The 23,152-nt window shown below is 40.9% G+C and overlaps 1 protein-coding gene across 4 annotated transcripts in view; it reads left to right on the forward strand.

Moving 5' to 3' along the window:
- JARID2 (jumonji and AT-rich interaction domain containing 2) overlaps positions 1 to 23,152 on the forward strand; it is a 209,171-nt gene that overhangs the window by 145,247 nt on the left and 40,772 nt on the right. For all 4 annotated transcript variants that reach the window (XM_033077245.1, XM_033077234.2, XM_033077265.2 and 1 more), the window contains exons 4-5: positions 5,002 to 5,171; positions 19,551 to 19,727. In XM_033077245.1, the coding sequence (XP_032933136.1) occupies positions 5,002 to 5,171; positions 19,551 to 19,727 (347 nt within the window). The remainder of the gene's footprint in view (positions 1 to 5,001; positions 5,172 to 19,550; positions 19,728 to 23,152) is intronic.

Here is a 23,152-nt window from a genome sequence, read left to right on the forward strand (position 1 = left end):
AAAGGTAATGAGACCAAACAGCAAGGACATATGGTAGCACGTACTAAGCAGGAAGTTTGGTGGAAACCTTCAGATTGCTGGAGATTGGATTGTTTTGCAAATCTCTTCCCAGTTGAAATGCATAGGCATGAGAATAGCCTCTCAAAACCACAATTTTCTATAAATAGATTGGTATGCATGCAAATATACTACAAATCTGATTGTGCATATTTGTTTTTGTGCACGTTTTATGTACTTTTGTTTTTGCTTGGAAATTATGGAGTAATAAACTGAAAAGAGTCATATTTCTGTACTAATGTACAAAATCTCACATACTGATAGTTTAATACTTGATTTGTGGCTAGCACAACATGCACTGTTATCTAGAATATTAATATTTACTAAATTTAACACAGACTGCTACTACTAACCTGAACTTTGCTTTGCAAAGAAAAGACTGTGTTTTTGTATCAAGTCTTTTTTCCTAAATGTGAACTTTTTTACAAGCTAAAAGAATGGTGCTAGGATATGCTATTTTAAAAGACATTCTGAAGCACTTTTAGTTAACACAAACGGTAGTGTTTTAATTACAAAGAATACAATTTGCTTAAAATATTCAACTATAAATAAATTTTACTCTAAAAAAGCTTCCAAAAGTGTATTTTGTGTCTGGAGAGAAATGTTTTATAGCCTAGTCTGACTTTTTGCAGTCAGGATATTTTTGTTGTGGAGTTTTAGTCTCTGGCTGAAATTTACTTTTTTAGACCTGAACAGTCAGTTCAGTAGCAGAAGCATACCCAAAGGAGGTGAGACTTCCTCAGGCTGAGGCTTTTTTGAACTTTGTGTCATAGGTATGTGTTTAAAGTCTCTCAAAAGAAGTAGAAGGAAAATAACATTCTGTTGAGAAAAGGTGGTTTACTGTTTATTTTTAAATAGTCTAGATATTTCTGGCTGCATGTTGGGTGTTTGCATGACGTTTAGATGTGGGATTATTTTAAGTTCTTTCCTCATCCTTTTCCGTGCTGCAAAGTTTTTTCTGTTTGCGTATTTATGAACCTTACATAGTGTGCACCCTTTCAATGAGGACAAAGTGAGCAATTTATTTTGAGGACGGAAGCAGGATTTTTTTTGTTCTTTCTGCTGCTCATGCCAATCTGTCTGTTGTTGCCAAATGCACACTAAATAGGTCATTCCATCATAAATCCTTGCATTAAGAAGCAAAGAGCAAACTATGTTGGTGGTGTTATGCATTTAAACAATCATGGGTTCTTTTAGGGTGGAAAAGTTTTAAGATCGTTGGCTCCAACCATTAACCCAGCGCTGCCAAGTCCACCGTGTCCTTAAGTGCCACATCCATGTGTCTTTTTAAATGCCTCCAGGGATGGTGACTCAATCACTTCTCTGGGCAAACTATTCAAATGCTCTGCAACCCTTTCTGTGAAGGAACTTTTCCTAATACCCGATCTAAACATCCCCTTGAAATCTTTGCCTCTGATCCTGTCACTTGTTATGTGAGAGAAGAGACTCCCACCTGGCTGCACCTTCCTTTCAGGCAGTTGTGGAGAGCAGTGAGATTTCCCCTGAGCCTCCTTTTCTCCAGGATAAACACCCCCAGCTCCCTTACTCACTTCTCATAGGGCTCATGCTCCTGACAGAAGCTCTGTTCCATCTCCCGCACCTCAATGTCTTTCTTGTGGTGAGAGGTCCAAAACTGAACACAGCACTCAAGATGTGGCCCCACCAGTGCTGAGTACAGGAGCACAGTCACTGCCCTGGTCCTGCTGGGTAGACTGTTTCTCTCTAAATTTTAGATAGGCACCATCATACACACACAGTGTCTTTCTGAGCACTTTTGTCACTTCTTGATCAGAAGTGGTGTGTAAGTACAACTTGCTATGCTTCGTCTAATGTAACTGTAGTGAAGAAGGAGGGGTACAATCTTTTCTTTGGCAGCAGCTTCACACTTAGATTGGTTTAAGTGTAATGTAAAACCATACCTGAAATCATTGGCTTTATGCTGCTGGAGGTTTTCATGGGGATACAAGTTTATTAAGATGCATACATGCCTTCAAAAGGAGATGGTTTTAGTTGCTGCCAATGTTTTGAAATATGTGTGTTATTTCTTTGCTGGCCCACCTTTGAAATTGGTCATGTTTACATAAACCTGAAGCAAGGGCTACTTAAGAATGTGTCTTTAGCTTCCAAGTCTTGATTCCTCATCCTGTATGCTGTAGCTACAGAATAGTTTATTTCTTGCTCACAGCTCACGGTGTATGCACTCTCAGGCAGTGAAGTGGAAGCCTGTGGAGCACACATGTTCATGCAAGACACAGTAGTTGTTACAGAAACCTAAAGGATGCTGCAATCATAAAAGAGTGCCTTCATTTACTAGTGTTCATAAATTGAATCAGTGATATTTACACCCTGTAACTGCTCGTGGTTTTAATAAAAGATGGTTATTTCATAAGGGGGCCTGGTTTTGTGGCACTGGTGAGATCAAACTGAGCAGATGGAAGTACAGCAATCATCAGCTCTGGTTTGAGAGGAGAAGCATTTTGGACACATCTGACCATATAGCAGCAGGTTTCCACAGCCTCCTTGGGGAAGCAGCAGAAGTTCATAGCTGTAAGTGAAGGGAAGACCTGGAGTTTTCTCTGTCCTTGCTGAAATCAAGGGCCCCCATGGGTAGTGAAGAGCCTGTGATGTTGCCAGGCCAGGCTCCTTGCCGCACGGGGATTATTTTGTCCCAGAAAAGAACGCTAGCAGACAGCGTACTTTCAAAGACAGACGGAACCAAAAGTACTTTTGGTTCCCTAATTAATTTCACATCTATGCCAAACTTGCTAGTCATTCTCTAGTCCTGTTTCAATGCTCTGGGGACTGGTAATAAAGATACTGCAAGCCAGCATGGATGATTCTTGCTGTAAAGGGTTAATTTTGAACCATAAAACAGGCTTTAACCTTTACTTTGTAGGGTGCTTATCTATCCATCACATGAGATTTGAGGAGGTACAGAGATGCAGAGATTGGGTGGGTTAATGTTTTTAACAGCGTGGCTGATGAAGCACATCAATGGGAAAAAATTGCTGTGCAGAAAGCCAGGATGCTCGCTAACCTTTATAGTCTGCTTTTTGCCGAGAGAGCATATGTTTTGTGCAGAACAGAAGCCAACACAAAGCATTTTTCTCTGGCTGCATGTATGGTTTTGGTGATAGAAATGTAGTTGCTTGAAATTAAAATCCCATTCATCCTGCGCAGGAGTCCTCAGGCTGCTTGAAGACATGGGGCTTCGCAAAGCAATCTGAGTAATTTTTTGGAGATACAGGCAGATCTATACAAGACTTTCATTCTGGAAAGATAATTGTTCATAGATATGAGGAAATATATGTGTTAAATAGTCTTTTAGTTCCAGTTCACAAATTATAAGTATCACGATGAAAAAATTTGTAAACATAAGGTTATTTTTGGCATGGAGGAGATTAAAAAAAGCAGTAGGAATGGCTGGCATGTTTTATTGTTTGGGGCAGTGGGGGTTGGATAGTGAGGGCAAGACAGTTTTATGCGTAGTTTAGGGAGAAAACTGCTGAATGGTGATTTCACTCTCTGTTGTCAGTAGGGACATGTATATTCATACAAAAACTGCTGGGATTTTAAATATTCTTTTTTCTATCTTAGTATCAAGATTGCAGAAGTTTAAAATACATTAACAAACCTCTTGTTACCCAAATATTTAAGGTTAATACCCGTGAAAAACAGGAAGTTCACCAATTATGTGTTTCATCCCTACTGAATGATAACCGTGCTCTCCTTAAGTCACAACAGTCGAGGCTGTCATGGAGTGGCAAGACCTGGGCTTCCCTTCAGTGTTACTTAATATGTTTCACTTTGACATTATGTAAATACTCTGCTATTAGGGAATAAAATGACATGAAATTGCATCCTTTCTCAACGAGGTTTTAAGTTCTTTCTGTAGCTTCTCTCCTTTTTGAAGCTGTAATAAAGATCATAATTAGAATCCCAGTTGCTTAAGTGAGGAATTAACATGTTCTTATATGCTGAGCTGAGCCAGGTTCCCAGTGAGACCCCCTCCAGGTATCTGTCCTGCCCCAAAATGCTTTCTCTAATACCAATTTACATTGTAGACATATTAAAGAAAATCATATTCATTGCTACCTAGCAGTTAATCAGAGCTTTCAGAGAGGCTTGAAATAATTTGCAGCCAACTGCCAAAACCAACTGCAGCCGTTCATTTCCTGCAGCTGTACCCGGGCATGCTTTAAAACTAATCAGAGTGTCAGTCCATTGCCCAGTACCAGCGTTGAACAAATTCATTCCATGCATGTCCTTCAATCTTACAAATTTATCCCAAATCCTGCTTAACCCCACTGCTGACATCCTTGCTTGCTGTCTTTCTCGGCTGTGGCCAAGCAAACAAAAATCTAAAGGCTTTGACCTGATGTTTTCCCCATCAAAAATATCTCTTCCTAAAGGTTTTATCTTTTTAGAACTGGGCACAAATATATACCTTATCCATTAATATATATTTTGCTATGAAAATAAGATTATAGCAGATTGGAATAAATTAAAACCTTAATGGGGCTAAAACAAACCTAATTTGTAATTTAATTAAAAACAGAAAGCAATGAGCGCTAACACTTAGCAAAAAAAAAAAAAAAAAAAAAAAAGACATTTTCATGGTGCAAAATACAGATTTAATTTCCAAATAAGTGAATGGTAAACTGTAATTGTATCATGTGCAAGAAGACACTCAGAAACATATGAAACAGTAGTCACAGATTTTGCAGTCAAGATGTTCCCTTTCTGGTTTTCCAAATTGTAGCAGAAGATACCAGAGGGTAAAACAAATAAAACACTGTCTTCATTATTGACCCAGCAAGGGATTTGGTATTGGTGGGAGATGGATTCAGATCTCTCTGTCTCTCTCCTAAATGGTGAATTTCTGTTTTCACACATCCAGCAAGTTCTGCCTAATGTGTTTCTGATCTGCTCTTGTTTCCACAGGCCAAGACTGCAAGCACAAAGGAAGTTTGCTCAGTCCCAGCCAAACAGTCCCAGCACAACTCCAATAAAGATAGTGGAGCCGTTGTTACCCCCTCCTGCCACTCAGATTTCTGACCTCTCCAAAAGGAAGCCCAAGACAGAAGATTTTCTCACTTTCCTCTGTCTTCGAGGTAGGTGTCTGGCAGCAGTGCTGGGACACAGTGTCATTCTCAGGAGCTGTAGCGTTGCACACCAAGCAGCAGCCAGACAAATGTACTGGAGCTGCACTCGAAGGTATTGTGTGCATTTCAGCTCTCAGCAATTTGACTGTATCTGCAGCAGGAGCATTAGAGTTCATGGTTCTAAAGATCATAAAATGAGGCTGGTAATAGTGCAAAAAGAAATTTCTTTTATGATTGGCTCTCTGTTACCCTGAATAGGTATTTCTGTAGCTCTCTTAAGTCCTCCCCATCCTCCTTTGTTTTGTCTGACTATAAACTGAAGAAGTGCTTAACCTGCCTGAGTACTTGTTCCTGCAAGAGGAGAAAATCTTCTTGGAAATTCCCCTTCTCTACCTACTCGATGTCCTTTATTGTTCAATCTGAGTGAGGCTTTTCATCTGACAGAGGGTGGAGGGTTTACCATTGTTCTTGGCTGCCTCAGGAGCTGGTTTGTTCCTGTGGTGATAATTAAAACAGGTGAGATCCTCCTCTCAGCAATCCAAGTACAAAGGAGGCATCTGAAATTGTGGAGTGAAATCCTTGAATTACCTCACAGTAACAGGTGCTTGAGCCTGGCTGGAGCTGTGTGATGTTTCAGGGATCCATGAGCTGTGTGTCTGCAAGCCTGCACATCAGACTTGAGAGGCTGAGCATGAGGTACAGCTCATTGCCTAGATTAAGCTAGAGAAGGAGATATTACTTGAGTGGTCATTTTTTTAAGAGTTTCCATGGCCATGTGTCCCAAGTCATGTACTGAAGATAGCATCTTTCAGTTTAATCCCTCAATTGTCACGTTATCTCTTGCTGTGTGTTTCTCTATAGAGAATTCCTCTATTTCTTGTCTCAGCAGTAAGTGCATCCTCTGTGCTGGAATGATGCCTCTTGCTATTGTTTTGTCTCATTACCTGCTGAAAAGGGTGTGCATTTGTTACAGATAGGATTTGTCTGCAAAGTCTTATCTAGTGGGTTGAATCTTTCCGAGCTTGTGTTTTAGTTCCCCTCTCTTAGGTCTCTGCTGCATCTGTGGACAGCAGTGATCAACACCACCCATAGCTTCCTGCTGAGGCTTTCTCACCTTAATGCAGTGTGGTTTGATTTCTTTTTTTCTTTCCTTCTGTAAGATTTTAGGCTAGTGGTACCTTCAGACTGGTTGCTAGTTTATGTATCTTATTTCACATCTGATATGGAGCCTCCATCCTATTGGGACCTCTGCTAAAGTGGGTGGGTGGAGGGGATAGAGGAGGGTGATTTGCTAGCTTTTGTGCTTGTTTAAAGGATGGAGAGGAACAGAATCTAATAGAGTTTAAAGTGGCATTGTGGTCCTCTGAAATTTAATCTGTGGAAATGTATTTCTAATTTAGTGTGCTGTGAGGTTGATCAGTCTGTTGGCAGCGTGTCACTGCTGTGATCTGGGCCAACTGCCGCAGTTGTTGGTGGGAAGAGTCAGATGGGGGTTGTGTGTGTGTGTCTGTGTGAACACACATGGCTGCATTCACACACTTGTTTCCACTGCTTGCTAACTAAGCATGTGTTATTTATAGCTTTAAAGGCACTTGCACTTACAGAAAGGCAACCTGTGTGGGGGTGTCACTTATCTCCACTTTTAATTCTACTCTCTTAGTGTTCTGGTTTAACAATGCAAATGGGAAGCACGGGTACTTTAGTCTTATTCCAGTGCTTCATGTTGTTGGTGGTTTTTTTTTTAAATTTAAATCAAGAGCTGTTTAGCTCTTGCACCTGTAATTTTCTCCTTTGTTATTCATCTGTGGCATAATTGATGTTTTGTACTGTCAATTAAGAACTTGCAATTCATTCCTAATTTCTTCAGTATGCTGGAGTACTCGAACATTTCTGACAACACACGCGTTCAGACGGCAAGATCACAATTACAATTATGTTAAAAACCACGAGGGAAAGTCTGCTCTGAGTGCCACACATGGCATATTCTTGGTCTGCTTAAACAGTCTGAAGAAAAGCAGAAAGGGAAAGCACTCCTTCAAGCTTATCACTCCATCACCCCTGTATAAAACATGAAAAGAGCCAGTTAAAAAAGAGACAGGAAAATCTTCTTGGACACCTGCTACCTGGCTGCTCCTCTGTGGAGTAGGAAGAGGGTACTGTGGCTTGGAGGGAGAGGTGGGTTGTTCAGACTTGCATTAGTATGGTTCTGGCTTCTGTGCCTGAACTGCTGTGTCCTTCAAGAGGTCCTGGCTGCCTGAGGTTGTGTCCATTTGGCCTCTGGCAACGTTTAGCTCCATGTGGTTGTCTCTTTTGATGTTTCCATTTTAAAACAAGGAGATGGAAAGGTTCCACAAGTGGCTTTCCAGGGCATTGGCAGGCTTAGTTTGGTGCTCATCTTCTGGTGGTGCCTAGTGAGCTTGGAGAGGGAAGAGCCAGCAGCTTACTAAGATCCTGCATGGTGAAGACTTGGGATTTTTTGGAAGGGGCTATTTTGATTTGGAACCTCCATGCTATTATTATTGTGTTGAGGGTTTCAGAATTGTTTGCATGGTGGGACAGGTGGTTGTTCTGACTTCTGTCCAGCTGTATGTGTCCAGCCTTGGGTTTTTGTGCTTTCACCATGAAATGCAACATGCAATTGCATGGAAATAAGAGCACACTCACAGGGTTGAAGTTCAGCGCTTCAAAAATCTTAAGTGTAGTAGTGATAAGATCCATGGCAGTAAATCCCCATGTTTGTTTAATTTAGCACTATCTTTGGTCCTAGTCATTCAAAATGATCTGGTGATATAATCCCTGGATTGAAAATCAAAGCTTTCTTTTTTGGCAAAGGAGCCTTTTTCAGGATTGGTGGGAATGCAGCTCAGTGGTCTTTTCTGCCCTTGTCCCACCACACCCAGCAGTGGTGTCAAAAGCACAGTGTAAATTTGTCACACCATAGAATCATTAATCACTGAGAGTGGATCAGGATCACCGTGTCTAACCTTTGACCGAGTTCCACTGTGAATTCACACGTCAGTGTGCACTTTCATTTGCTGTTTTTAAACAGAGAAATTTAAGCATCCTGTCACCACTAAAGATTCACTCTTCATTGTTCTTGCGGGGTTTATTGTGAGTGGGAGCAGCTGAATTCTGACAGTGAAGGAGCAATACTATTATGCTACAGCATGGAAGAAAGGCCCTTGACATGCATAGGAGAAGAAGTCCCATTTTACCTTTCCTGCTTGTGTAAAAGAATCTCATGATTCAAATAATTTTAACTCCCCCCCACTCCATTAGCACCCTGTAATTTCAAAGGGAAATAATTTAACTAAGATGACCTGCTTGGTTTCATTATCCAGAACACTAAGGCTTTAGACATATTTTAATTAGTTTGTTTTTCAAACTCTTGATTTGATAATGCACTGTACTAATTACTTCTTAAAAGGTAAGTGGAGCACAATGAAAAAGCTGTAACAGTTGATGAATATCTGAACAACCTGGAATACATTTCTAGACTGACCAAACTTGGCAATGCTCCTCTGCTTTTTATTATTTTAAAATCCTCCTTTTACAAAGATCGGTGGGTTTTTAAAAATTTTATTAAATTGTGACCTAGAATTTTCAACACAAGGAAGGGAATAGTACAGATATCTCTAAAGTGTTTGTCTGCAGTGTTCTTATCTTTAAATAGCTTCTTTGAAGGAGCCCTTTGCCAGAGGCATAATTAGTATCTTTCAGCAGTGTGTGTAGATACAAGTGTGTCATCTCCGTGTGGTTGTATAACAGCTCTCACTTTTACTGTGTTTTCTGCCTCTGATCATATTTTTCTTAATAGCTTCTGTTACAGTGCATTTAAGTTACTTCTCCTCTCTGTAATTATTTACAGGTTAAAATATTGTGAGTCAAATATCAGGCTAAAGAAGGAAGGAGAAACAAGTCCCTGTGAGCAATAGATCTTTGGCAAAAGGTGATAACAGAAAGGCTATGATTAGGAGAGTACATTTTAAGAAGTTTTCCCATGATCAATTTTCTAATTAAGCTGAGCCTCTGGGAGTTACATGCTACAGAATTTCAGGGATTCCTAAATAAAAATGGTTTAATTGACATCTCACAAATTGAGTTTTCAGGCTCTTCTGTTCTGCAAAATGTGTGATTGTTCTTTTTCTTTAAGTACTGTGCTGACTTAATAATCTGGTTTATTACAACTGGGCAAAATCAAAATAGAAGATTTCACTATAGCATGTTTATGAACCTCAGTAACTTCTAACCTTTAGTGCAGTGTGCTCTTAAACAAGCTTTTTATTCTTTTAAACACCTGTATTTGGGTGGTTAAAAGGGTTAGGGGCCTTTGATCCAAGTCTTCTTTTTTGAGTCCTGATAGGAGACGTTGACTGTGTCAGTTCATAGCTGCAGAGATTTCTGATTACAATTGGAGACCCCCAGAACCAAAAGTTGGAGGTTCTTTGGGCACGTTGGAAAACAACTGTTAATTTGCCTATCTTTCAGCAAGGCCAAAGGTATGTTTGCCTGTTAGTTTGGTGTCAGTGGGCTGTGTAGTCAACATGTGCTGTACTTGGAGAGCTACTGACTTGCATTGGTCACATTCTTGAAGCACCAGCCATTGGCACCATGGAGACTTGCTCACCACATCAGAGTAAGCAGATTGAATAACACAGCAGCTTGATGAGGCTGGAAGCAAAGCAATGAAATGCTGACCCTGTCCAAAAGTATGAGCTTCTTTGCAGTCTGGGTTAGCTTTTATAGTTCCAGAATAATATTAAAACATGCAGACATACAATAATTACTTTAAAATACTGAAAGAAAAAAAATTTATTGATCTTGTTATTATATCATTTAGTATTTGAAACTAAAATTTTGGGATGGATTGAAAATTTAAGAATAAACTTCAGGGTGCTGAATTTTAATTGTTCAAACCATTTAACAAAAATAAATTTGCATTTAGTAATTGTAATCTCAAAATTTCTAAGCTCATTTTTAAAGTTAGGAGTAACTCTGAAGTATAGAATATAAGCTGTTTCTCATATATGCAACCATTTAGGCCACCTATGGAATATGGGCTACTAAGAAACTTGTGGTGGTTTAGGGCAAGAGTAATTCAGTCAGTGTTGGCAGGGAGAAATGGTTACACAGGCTTAGAGTGAGCAGCACTTGTGTGAAGTACAGAGAGAAGAGAGCCTGGCGACCACCACCATGGCATTATTTCTTCCCAGGGGAATGGAGTGCTGCTGGAGTGCCAAAACTCCAGGCATCCAGTGGAAGATGCAATTTCATGCCAGTGTGTGCCTACTGGGAGATTTAAGAGATAGGAGGAGGTGCTGAAGAAAGATAGACTATCCTGTGTGTAGTACTATAGCTGAATGAAAGTTTTTTCTTGCTCCTCCAGTTTTGGGGCCCTTTCTGATGTTAATGTTTCCAATATCTACCCTTGCAAAAAGCCACAGGATGCAGTTAACTGATTGAAATGGGAAACTAATCTTGAGGTTTAGCTCTTGTATTTGCCACAGTCTCACTCTGAGTCCCTCAGTGAGCTGCTTAGTTTTCTGTAAAATGAGGATAAATATTTAACTCTGTAAATAAGTGTTGACATAGCTGGATGTTGATTAGGGATGAGCTACTGTCGAAAATCTGAGTGCTGCAATGGCAGCAGCAGTTCAAAGCCTTGCTGCCCAGGTGGCCAGTGTAAAGTAATTTCATGATTATAAGCCGCACCTGATTATAAGCCGCACTCTCATTCACAGCGAGGACACGAATTAGTAACAGAATCACAGGATCACGGGGTTTACTGGCTCGGCTTGGGCGGTGCGGGCTCGGCCCACTCGGGGCTGCCGACGGGGCCAGGTGGCCCAGCCCGGCACTGCCGCTCAGCGGGGCCACTCGGGGCTGGCCGCTGCTGCCGCCAGGCTTGGTCATCCCGGCCCGGCGCTGCCCCGCGGTGGCAGGCGGGGATGGAGCCCGTCGGCACCCGTGGCAGTGGCAGGAGGGAGGCGTGGAGCCCCCCGCCTCCCCCCTGGGCCGTGAGGCCGGCAGCACAGAACCCCCACCTCCCCCCACCCCGCACTGCTGCCACAGAGCCCGCCTCCACCCGCCGTGCAACAGAGTAACCAATTTGTAACAATCGCGCAATCCTGTGTTTTACTGGCAGGTGCTCGGCTCGGCACCTCGGCTTGCACTTTCGGGTTGGGAAATGTCAGAACTTTTTTCATATATTGGCCGCTCCTGAGTGTAAGCCGCATTTCCGGTTTGGGAGCAAAATTTTAGTCAAAATGGTGTGGCTTATAATCGTGAAATTACTGTATTATGGCAAAGGCAATTCCTGCCCTTCATCTCAGCCAAAAACCTCTGAGCCTGCTTCTCTAACCCATGAATATACCATAGCTTCCATGTTACCCAAATGACTGATTTTGTGCTAGGGATGGGACCAAGGATCTCTTGGGTATGAAACACAGCCTGGTAGCTTTTTGGGAATGTCATCATGGTATTTTAAAACTTCCATACTAGTTTTGTTCTTGGTGGGAGGGAACATAAAGTTGGGGGTTGAAGTGCACGTGGAAAGGGTTGATTTTGAGGTTCATGGTAAAATCCAGTCAAACTGGTGGAGTTAAATTGCATTGAGATTGTCAGATACAAATTGTAGATGTGAAAAGCACTCCTTTTTTTTTTTTTTTTCCTAAATTTTGAGTACTCTTATTTGTCTGCAGTATTTTGCTAAGTTTGGAAAATAGACCTTTTTTTTTTCTCTCCTGCAGACTCACACGTTTTCCCCACCCTTCCTCTATTTCCCTAGAAAATGAAAAATTTTCTTCTGCCTTTTGGGTTTATCTGTACTACTTCAAAGAACAGACTGAGAAAAAATGGGGTTTATTTTGTTACACTAGTCAGTAAATCAGCTGTAACACCAGGCACTTTGTGATTCGTACAATGGCAGCAGAGGGAAGAGTTGGAACTCAGTTTTATTTCTGTATCTGCGATAGCCTTTTTCTCTCTCTTGCTCAGGCACCAGGGAGCTCCCTCTGGGAAAGTTCCTGCAGGTGGAGTCGGACAAGTGAAGTACAACTGCTCTTTCCTATGGAGTTTTTGAAATTTGTGCTCCTTTAGCTTGGCTTGGTAAAACAACCGTAAGGTGCAGGCATAAATTACATATATTTGCACTTCAGGGATTTGGCGCTGTCCTGCCAAAACATAATAAGTGGGACATATAATAAATGAGAAGCAGGCCTAAATGTTAAGCATTGAGATGCCAGCACATCAGGAGCATTTGAGAGGCAAGGTTTTTCCACCTGTATACAGCCTGTGTCAGAGGAGAAGCCAAACCTCTGAGCGTGGCTCACTGTAGGGCTTGGCAAGCCGTGTGCTTTTTTGGGGCAGGCTGAAGTCCCGCATACCTTGACCTGCCCCATGCTTAAATCATTCTAATGTCTGAAATTGTTTTAAAATTTTTCCAAAGCACATCTGGGTTGTGTTTAATTGTTAGAAGGGAAAAAAACAGAGGAGCTAGAGGGGGAGTTGGTGTAAATAATTCATGGAGAAGAATCCTCCAATTTTGTAGAAACCACAGCCGAAATTACAGAGAAGGCTTTTGGACTGAGATTATTTTTGTTGTGGTTGTAACATACCAGGGTTTGAATCCTGTCCAGATGAAAACATTTGGTTTGTACTTCAGTAAATACTGCAGAAGCACTGCCAGCTAATTCTGAAGAGTAATGAAATAGTATTTTTGGCAAAGCACATGTACTTTCCATACTTCTGATTCCACTCTTCAGATCCAAATTCAGAGGGGTTTTTAAACATGTTTAGCTAGTCCAAGACAATGTAATTTAATAAGAAACAAAATCATAATTTATGAGAGAAAACTACACATTTGTCAAAAAAAAAAAAAGTAATGGCCTCATTAGTCAAATAATATGGCTGAAAAGAGTATAGTTTATTCTATTAATCAGGCACTTGCTGCTGAGGTCAACATATCTGTATATGCAGGCTGCAAAAGCATCAATTGTGGCTACTGTTAGTCGCGATCCTGAATTTTGCACATGCAAAATCTTTCCTAGAAAATTGCTAAAAGCAGCACCATGACTTATACCCCCCATATTTTACTTTGTATTTATTGTTGTATAAGCACTAAATTATTGCAACAGAGGACATAAAATACATTTGTCATTCTTTCATATGCATTAGCCCACACTTAGTGTGTAGTTGTGGTAATCATTTTTCCTATATAGTTAGGCTTTCTTTTGTGTTGTTCTCACAATAGGAGGGAAGACAAAATACTCAAGAGAAAATTTCAATAATGGAACTGAAGATACTGATGGAAGCAGTTGCCAAACATACTTCAAATCTAATTTTTTAAAATAGCTGACTGTCCTCCCTTTTTGTAATAATTCATAACTCATTGTAACCTTCATGAGTGCTTTTTAAAAAACCCATCGTTAATGATTTTCTCAAAATTTGCCACATGCATTAGTATCTGATCCTAGGAGCTCTTGTACTGGTGAGGAGAGGGTACCTGGGGTTGTGTCAGCCGTCCGAACTTGCTGTGTGGCTTGAAATCCCTTAGTCAGACATGGAAATTTTTTAGGCTTTCAAAAATCTCACTCTAAGGTCCAACTTTGGTGATTTGTCCTTTCCCCCTAGTGTTTTGGAAGAGGGGGAGAGGGCTGGGAAGTTCCCTTCAGGTTCCTGCCTGACTTTGACCATGGCTTTTCTGCTCTCAGCTGTGGGACTTGTTAAGAAGAAAAGGTGAGCGACACATGTCTGGATCAAGGCAGCAGGTTGACTGCACTATCAGATGGATGCCTTGTATTGAGCCAGCCTTAACAGCAGTGTCCTTTCCACTTTACTGTATTTACTGTTTTATTTCATGTCAGTAATCCCTTCCATATCTCCCTTCTCCCGTTGCTCCCGCAGCTTGCGTCCATCCGCTAGTGTATCTCTCACCACTCACCTTTCTCCAGCCCTAGCACATCTGGGTTCATCTCTTCTGCTCTGCTGCACTTTACAGCCTTTCTTACAGCTTATTCCTTCTGCCATGGCTTCTCTTCCTTCCCAACATGTTGCAATTGCCCCATCCAGATCTTTGGTGACAGCATATGGTTTTATGCAAATACTGCTGCGAAATGAGTCGGCTGTCTTGAGGGGTGGGGAGGGGAGAAAAACATTTAGGAATTGTGTGCCTAGACATCATCAGGACACAATGTGAAACGTGCAGCTCCTGCATGAGATTGGAAACATACTGCATTTAATGTTTTGTTTAATAACATAAAGTGATATATTACGCTACACATTCAATAAGAAAAAGTGTGCATAGAAGTTTTCCAAATCTTTTCTTGAGGGCTTGTAACATTACATTATAGTTACAGTATTTATTAATGGACTTTAATTTCCTTAGTCTGGGATTTTAATCTGAATCAGTTCCCTGATTTGATTCACCACATGGCCCTACAAAAAAATTGCACTGCCACAGTTGAGGAGGTGGCACAGGTATAATAAGAAGAGGCCAGATGTTCTGTAGGCCATTTTTGATGCCAAGAAAAATGTCTGCACAGCCACCAAGAGTCTAGATGGTTCCTGCATGACATGTCTTCTAAATGAGTGATGAGAAGTCAAATTTAATTTCTAGGCTGCTATCAGATTTGCAGAGTGAGTGGGCTTTTCAGGCACCTGCTGATGGGGTGGGTGGCAGGGTGGGTTTCTCAGGGTGGAGGGCTGCTCCCTGTGCTTTCCCCAGGCTCTGAAGGGCTGCTCCTTGCTCTCCCGCTTCAGCCGCTCCAGTGCCCGTGGTAGCAGCTGCCTGCATGATGTGGGGGCTCCCAGCACAGAAGAAGACTTGTAAAACTCAATACAGCCACAGGCTCTTGTAACTCTCTCAGATGTTTCTGCTGTTTTCTTGGGGATGGAAAGTGAGGAAGTGGGGAATTGTATACACAGAGTGCTGAGACCTGGCAGGCACCACCTCCCAGGCACAGACATTGCCACTTTATTTGCAGCATTGCTGCTCTTCTTTTTTTGCTGTTGGTTATTAATTCCAATGTCTCTCTTTATATTACCCTTGGTAGGCTTTGAGCATCACACTTTGGTGCTGAGGAGGGCAAGAGAAAGACAAGGGATGATTGCTCATCTTTATTTACTACTCTTGCTACCTGGTTGGCAAATATGTGCAAGAAGGAACCCCATGGGTTTCTGTTGCTGAGTGTGTCCAGGAAGAGACAAACATTACAGAATAGTGTGATCTGTGAATTTTACATATCAAGGAAGCCCCTACAGCACTACATTCTGTGAATGTGTGTGTATTATTGTGTCTGGTGAACCTGCAGTTTTCCTGATTCTCATGCCATTTTGGAGGGCTGTTATCATCTTGTTGTCATACATAATTTTCATGGTAAATATCTGTTACACGTGGAGTAACCTGATAGCAGCAACTGTCAACAGAGTCTGTCTGTAAGGAAAACCACCATGGTCTTAACCCTGTAGCAGTGAAGACCAGCCAGATTTTTAATGAAGGACAATAGATTTTATTTGACCAACTGATACAGCTGGAAAAAACCAATTGGCTCTTGAGCACACATTCTTCTTCACATTTCTAGTGGTCTTGAACATTTATAGCTACAGTAAGGCTTCTTAGCATTGTTTGTATAAATCAGTAGCTTGGAGTAACAAATGGGTCCCCTGTAGAGATAGGCTGTGGCATCATGTACACATCCCTATCTGATCTCAGGGAGAATGTAGGCTATTTAGGACAGGAATCATTATTACACAATATTAAAAAAGGTGAGTGATGACATAGCTTCCACTCTTCACAGTGCATGTTCATTCATATGAGTTTCATGAGAAGTCTGAGTATTATTTCCATAAGAGGAGTCCTGGAGGTGTTACTTAGCTCTTTACTTGGTGTAAACCAGCAGTGCACGTAAACTACTTACATGTTAGGTGTTACTTCATAAATATAATTGTCATTCTTTCAGCTTGAATGAAATCACCATGTACTTACAGGCATGTCTTCCCTTCAGTCTGCTCATAAAGGGAATTTGCAGTGTCTTGAGCTTGGCCAGCCTGTTTCAATATTTTAAACCAGTGTTTTCTCTGCCTTTTGGATATGTTTAGCTACATAGGCTTGAAGTGAAAGTGGTTTTTACCAGTTCAACACAAACTTGTGAATAAATTATTTGAGACTGTTCCAGAACTGAAGCAGTACTATAAAAAATGAGGATAAAAATAGTTCTAATACAAAAACTAAGCAGGAAAACTCAGAGCTTTTAAATTTCTTTCAAAGTTTTCCATCCATAACAATAGAACAAAAATGTGCAAGTCCAGATTTTTTTTTCTTTCTGTTTGGCAAGTCAAGTTTAATAAATATGTAGGAAAAGGTGGTGGGAAGGAGGAGAGGAGACCCAGACTGAACGCTAGCTTTTCTCCAAGGTCTCATATTGCAGAGCACTTAGATCAATAAAGTGAGGGTTAGTAGGACTCTCCTGTGTTATTGGATGTTGCGAGTCTAATTTCTCTGGAAATGTACTCCCCAAACAGTCCCAGCTGTCCCAGGAATGCATTTTTGTTCGTAGTTCTCAATTGGAAAGAATTAAAAACTGTCATTCTGACAGGAGATTTATGCACTGAGATTACATCAATTGAATACCAGGAGTTAGGTGAAGTTTGTGCCTGTTCTCAAACTTGGGTAAGACTCTCCCTCCTTTCCAAACATAATGACACAGTACTGTATGTTATTCTACTTTAAGAAGAAGGAGCAAAAAAAATGGATTGCTATTGTAATAACAACATTTGCATTGCAGATGATACATTTTTGTTGGTTGCTGTTTAAAGCAGCTGCCAAAAAGCTCAGAGATGTAGAATTCTAAGGAAGATGAAGCTGAGAGAACAAATGCTATATCTAGACTACTGTTTTAGTGTCTCAGAAGGATAAATTTTCTGACTATTTCTCTAAGTATAATAGGGGGGAATTTCAGTCTGTGTTTGAATTGAATTTTGAAGGTTGCAGACGTTAAGGTTCTTTTATGCCACCATTTGTCAATGGACAATGGTGTCAGATGGTGTCACTTCAGATTCTGATAAGATTCTGCACTTATATCCAGTTTCTAAATACATACTACTCATTTGAGTACATAGATGGAAGGAAAATAAAATATTTTTCAGGCAACACTGTCCTAGGAGTTACTATTTTAGAGTCTTCTAGTTAGTTGCTGTTGAGACTTTAAACTCCCCTATAAGTAGAATAATTAATGTGCCTCTCAGCACCTCTTACATACTATGTTTGATTGCTTGGACTGTGCCAGAAAGTTCTGGGCTTGCATAAAAAATGTGAAGGTTTTTTGTTTCTGTAAGTTGCTACAGCTTCCATGCCATGAAATATGTCAGCAATCTTAATTTGATCATCAGTCTGTATAAGCATGAAAACTGTGGCATGCAAAAGCCTTTTCCCCTGGGATAACTGTATGTGTCCATGTGTTTCTGTCTAGGTTGGATGGAATAATACACAATTTCAGGGGGGGAGAATCATCATGCGCTCAATGCTGCTGTAGTGTTTCTCCTTAGCTGCCCCAGGGCTACCACTCATGCATAGTATAGGATGCTGCTGGCAAGGAGTTTCTCTCTGCTTCTCCCCAAGGTAGCCACAGTTCCAAAGGGGCTGTTACAGAGGCCAAAAGCAAACACTTTTACAGGGGGGGCTAAACCTTCAGTGTGGTGGACGAGAGAATTGGAAAGGTCAGTTTTCAGTAAGAAAACCCATGGATTGAGAGAAAGTTTAACAAGCCAAGTAAAGCTGCAAGGAAAGAGGAACAAGGAATTAATTTGATACTCACTGTTGGCAGCCAGGTCCAGGATGAAGGGCTCCCTCACACAAAATGGTTACAGGGGAATACAAATGGTGTAACACTGAATGTCCTCACCTTCCTCCTTCTTCCCTCAGCTCTTATTGCTGAGAACAGTCCTATGGTCTGGAATATCCCTTAGGCCAGTCATCCTGTCTGTGTCTCCTCCAGCTCCTTATGCACCCAGCCTGCTTGCTGGTAGAGCAGGGGCAGAAAAAGCCTTGACACCATGCAAGCACTGCTCAGCAATGGCTAAAGCATCCAAGTGTTACGAACCGTGCTTCCAGCACAAATCCAAAACATAGCATTGTTCCAGCTATTATGAAGAACATTAACTCCATCCCAATCAAAGCCAGTATTAGGAATGGATGTTTCATTGCAGAAACATCCTATCCCACTTTTTTGGCTGTATTTAGGTAATTCATTAATTAAAAAGTAATTTTCATAGTTAAGAATATTTTATATAAGCCTGGTGGAAGCAGAAAATAAGCTATCAAAAAATAACCTTTAGTTAGTTGTTGGCAGTGGCAACACCAACAGCTCAAAACCAAACCAAACACACAATTGCAGTTCTGAAGAGCTTGAAGCCAGAAGTGCTTCCTAAGGAAGCACCAGCCAAATAGTCACTACCTTGTGTTGGTCTCTAGCCCAGTTCTCTTAGACCTTTTGTTTTATTTAGCTGCAGGAAAATGAAGTTGCTATTATCCAAGTGTGTTGATGATAGTTTTTCCCCTTTCTTTAAACGAATTTTTTCTCTGGGAATAACTAGAAGACTTCTAGGGCACCTGTGCCTCCAGGGGATAGACAGTAGACTCATTTTGAAGTAGAAAGTGATATTAAACACAGGGGAAAGTGCCCATTAGTTGTCAGCAGTATTTGTACATTTAAAAATTATGGGAGCGTCATGGGAAGTAATCAAGAGATGAGAAGCAATATCCTCAAGAGGAGTGTACAGGGAATCAGAAGGCCTTTCCTCTTTTTTCTCCTTTGCCAGCTATCCTCTAGGCAAATAAGCTTTTCAATATCTTGGCTATTCTCTTTATTTCTTACTGCAGAATACCACAAAACTTTGTGTACAATATTGTAGAGGTCTGCAAAGCATTGTGAACTTCAAATGCTGTATTCTAATGATAGCTAAAAAATATCACTGCGGTGCAGACTGGTTTTTTGCTCTTTTTTCTTCTGTTTGGAAAAGCTGTAAGCTTCTAGTTGTATGTTAAGATTTCAGCAAGGCACTTGAGCACGCATTCGAAATTAAGCATGTGCATTAGTCCTTTTCTGAATACACAGAGCTATTAATTAGGGCTTGTAGCAAGACTGATTGTCTGAAGTATGAATAGAATGTGCTTGAGGGGGGGAGAGCCCTGCTTTTCAAGCACATGCGTATCCTGTTGGTAAAAACTAATAAATAAAAACCCTCTAGTTAGTCATGCACCAGTCTGACCTCCCAGCTCTGAGTCCCACTCTCCCCTTGCTGTGCATGATGCTGAAGTAGGTTATGATTGATATGGTTAGTGCAGTAAGTGAATGTAATGATGCTAATGAGCCATTTCTTTATAATGATCAGGTTCTCCAGCCCTGCCCAGCAACATGGTATATTTTGGAAGCTCTCAGGATGATGAGGATGAAGAAGAGGAGGAAGAGGAGACAGAGGACACAAAAACAGCCACAAACAATGCTTCATCGTCATGCCAGTCAACCCCTAGGAAAGGAAAAACGCATAAACATGTACCAAATGGGCAAGGTAGGTCCTTAGTAGTTCTTAGCTGTTCTCCTGCACCCCCTAGTAAAGAAGTTTATGAGCTGAATGTGCTTAATCCTTGTCCGTTTTTCTGGATCTGATTGAAAAAGTGGTGGAGTAAGACGGAGTTTTAACCTTGTGCTTTCACCTGTTTCTTCTGACAATCTGAACTCTGTGGCAGAATTACTGCAGGACTGGAATTACCTACACAACTATACACTGACATGGAGGTCAGTTTTTTCTCCATATTCCAAGCAGTAGGACCAGAGGAAATGTGCCCTCAGGTTACACCAGAAAAGGTTTAGATTGGGCATTAGGAAGAATTTCTTCACTGAAAGAGTTATCAAGGCTGCCCAGGGAAGTGGTTAAATCACTATCCCTGAAGGTATTTAAAAGTCATGTAGATGTGGCACTAAGGGACATGTTTTAGTGGTGGACTTGGCTATGTTAGCTTTTCCAACCTAAAAATATCTTGTGATTCTATGAGATGTATTTATATATGTACACGCACACACACGTATAGACACAGTCATGCTCTCTGGCATTTCTGAGACTGATGTTTAATTTAGAATGACTATATTTTATCAAAGTTAAACATAAGCAGTCATAAGTGTTATCAAACTACATGCCAGGGGCAACACTTAATTTCTCTTATGCAGTACTGAGACCACACTTACAGTAGGTTGATGCCACATTCATGTTGTTGATTTGAAAAGTTTTATGGAAGAAACTTTTTAAAGTCAATTATTTCTCTGCAAATCAGCAAAAGCTGCATTAATCACACGATAATTGTGTCACGATGTCCTTGTGCTGTATCTTGAAAAATGCAACATTACCTACCATATAAGGGGAGATTTAAAGCCATGCTGAAAATTTCTTGAGCCTGCTGTAATGCTCTCCTGCCAGCGTCCTGTGTGATGTGGTTTTGCTCCAGCAGTAGCTCTTATTTCATAACTCTGTGCCATCTCTGCCTGACATAATTTCAAAATGTAGCCTATGCTCTCTGTTCCCTTCCTCACTATTCATTTTCCATGGACATCTTTCTTTCTGGTGACTGCCCTTCAGCTCTTCTCCTTTTAGTAGGAGGACTGAGAGGAAGGTCTCTTCACAGTGCAGTTTTTGAGAGGTGACCTGTGCCTGCTCTGTTGGTTCTTTTATGCTACCTTGCCCTGAAGAAGAGACTAGTAGATCCAAATTACTTCACTGTGCTGATCCTCATCTCTGCCTTTCAAAAGGGAGTTTTCTATAAATGGTGCCTTTGTTACATATGCCAAAATTTTTTTCATGACTGCATCTGAATCTGTTTTTATTGCATGCCCAAGCTCAAAAAGTCACTTTTTGTGGATGATTTGTGGATAATTGCAAGGGGATGTTACACCTAATAGCCTTTCAACTGTCAGCTGTGACCAGGAGCTTTAGTGCTTTACCAGCCATAGGTTAAAACTTGGCACTTTGGATTGATTTCTAAATAACAACCCCCAAAATAAGAGGCACAAAACTTCTGCATGTGGAAAATGAGGCTGCATGTAATAGAACTGCTCCCTTAGAGTTTTAAATGTGATATAACCCTGCAAAAGGAGCTGATCCTGTTCCTTGAGAATGTCCCAGATGGCAGTCACTTTCAAATTAGCTCAAAACCAGAGACACCTGAAATCTTAATTGGGGGTAAGTAAAGGCAAACATAATGAGCCATATAATGGCTTCATAATCTTTATCAATATAGATCAGAGAGAGTGTAAATGAAGCTGCTGCTTTAATAGAGCTGCAAAAGACCTTTATAAAATACATAGGAGACAATGTGAGATGTTTTGACAAAGGTGAAGAAACAGGAATTCCCAGAGAAGGCAGCTGCTGCTGCTTCTTCGTCATTGTAATTTCTTTTTTTCTTCTTGTCTTATTTTTTTTTTAATTAAAATTTCCTTACCCAGAGGTATTCCCATTCTTCAGTGTCTGTTATGTTGGTTGACAGCCAATAGTATTTTTGTTTCATGTGAATAAAGTAGGTTCTGGTTCATGTTTGTCTGTTTTAAATGAGACCACACACAAAGGCAGACCAGGGACGGGTGCAGCAAATGAACTTAATCTAGCGTGAGAGTCTATTTTTAATGAATTAAAGTCTTTTGTTTTTAATATACAATGTCTAGTCAAGCACTTTGGACCTGAAAATGCTAAGCATTTGCTATGACATACAACAACAAAGGTTCAGAGTTTGATTAATGTCATTAGACAGTGTCAAATGATTGCTTTCTGCTCAGTGGGGGCCAGAACAATTTTTCTGGGCGAAGTAATTTGTCAATATCCTCTTCTGACGCCAATATGGGGCATTATTAAGGTTGCACACTAAACTGTTTGTTATAACTGAGCCTGTTGAGCCACCTTTTGGAGAGCTAACTCAATCGAGAACGCCTGAGTGTGAATGGGAAGCACGTGTAGCACGTGGCATAACTTACTGCACAAGATGAAGTAATTAGCTAACTGACTTGTTGCCTTCCAACCTTACTGCTTATACAGATACATTTAAAGCATCAGATTGTTACCTGTGCCTTTTCACCCTCCTTTCATAGTGCTTCTGATGTGCTCCACACACATCCAGCTGTAAAAGAGCAGTGATATATTTGGCAGAAGTGTTTATCCCCTGCGTTCATGGGAGTGTGTAAAGGGGAGTGTGCAAGTCTTTCCAGGGAGATACTGGGTCTAAATTTCATCTCCCCACTGCTCAGAGGAAATTCCAAGTAGTAGGTTAGAGGATAGGCTTAGGTCTTTGTTCCTTTAAACCTAATTCTTTGAATTCCTTGCAGCTAAATAAATCCTAGTTTGATTTCATTCTGTGGCACAATGGAAGGTTTTCTCTGCAGGCTCCTGAAGAAAAATGTTTGCAGGTGCCAAGTGTTTTGCTAGGCAGGCTGTGATAGAGAGCTGGAAGGTGGAGTTGGGGAATTGTTGGGTTATCGGTCCCATCTCAGGAGCAAAGGAGGATAAGGCATTACTGTACTTGAAAGGGCTTGTGGGCTGGAAAAGTGCCTCAGGAGGAGCAACATACACAGATATGGTTGTGTAGACAACTTTGGCATTGCATGCAGGAGGCTGCAGTTCCTCTAATAATGGTTGGCTAATTTTCTCAGGAAGAATGATTGGGGAATTAGATATTTCTCACACCAGCGCCGCAGCTCAAAGACGGAGGAGGAGTGCACATCTGGGCCAGAATACCTGGGAATGTCCTGTTGTCTCTGGATGCCAAAGACAGACAATTAAGTTCTTATTTGCTTTCAGGAAAACAGGATTAGTCATCATTATTTGTAACCAGACTTATTTATGAACAACGAGTTTGGTGTCCTTAGCGGGAGTAAACCAGCAAACCACCAGGGTCAGAAATGGTTGCTGGTTCATGCTGTGTTTTGTTAACATGACGAGATAAAAAGTGCTCTGCA

Source organism: Catharus ustulatus, chromosome 1, assembly GCF_009819885.2.
Source record: "Catharus ustulatus isolate bCatUst1 chromosome 1, bCatUst1.pri.v2, whole genome shotgun sequence".
Lineage (NCBI taxonomy): Eukaryota > Metazoa > Chordata > Aves > Passeriformes > Turdidae > Catharus > Catharus ustulatus.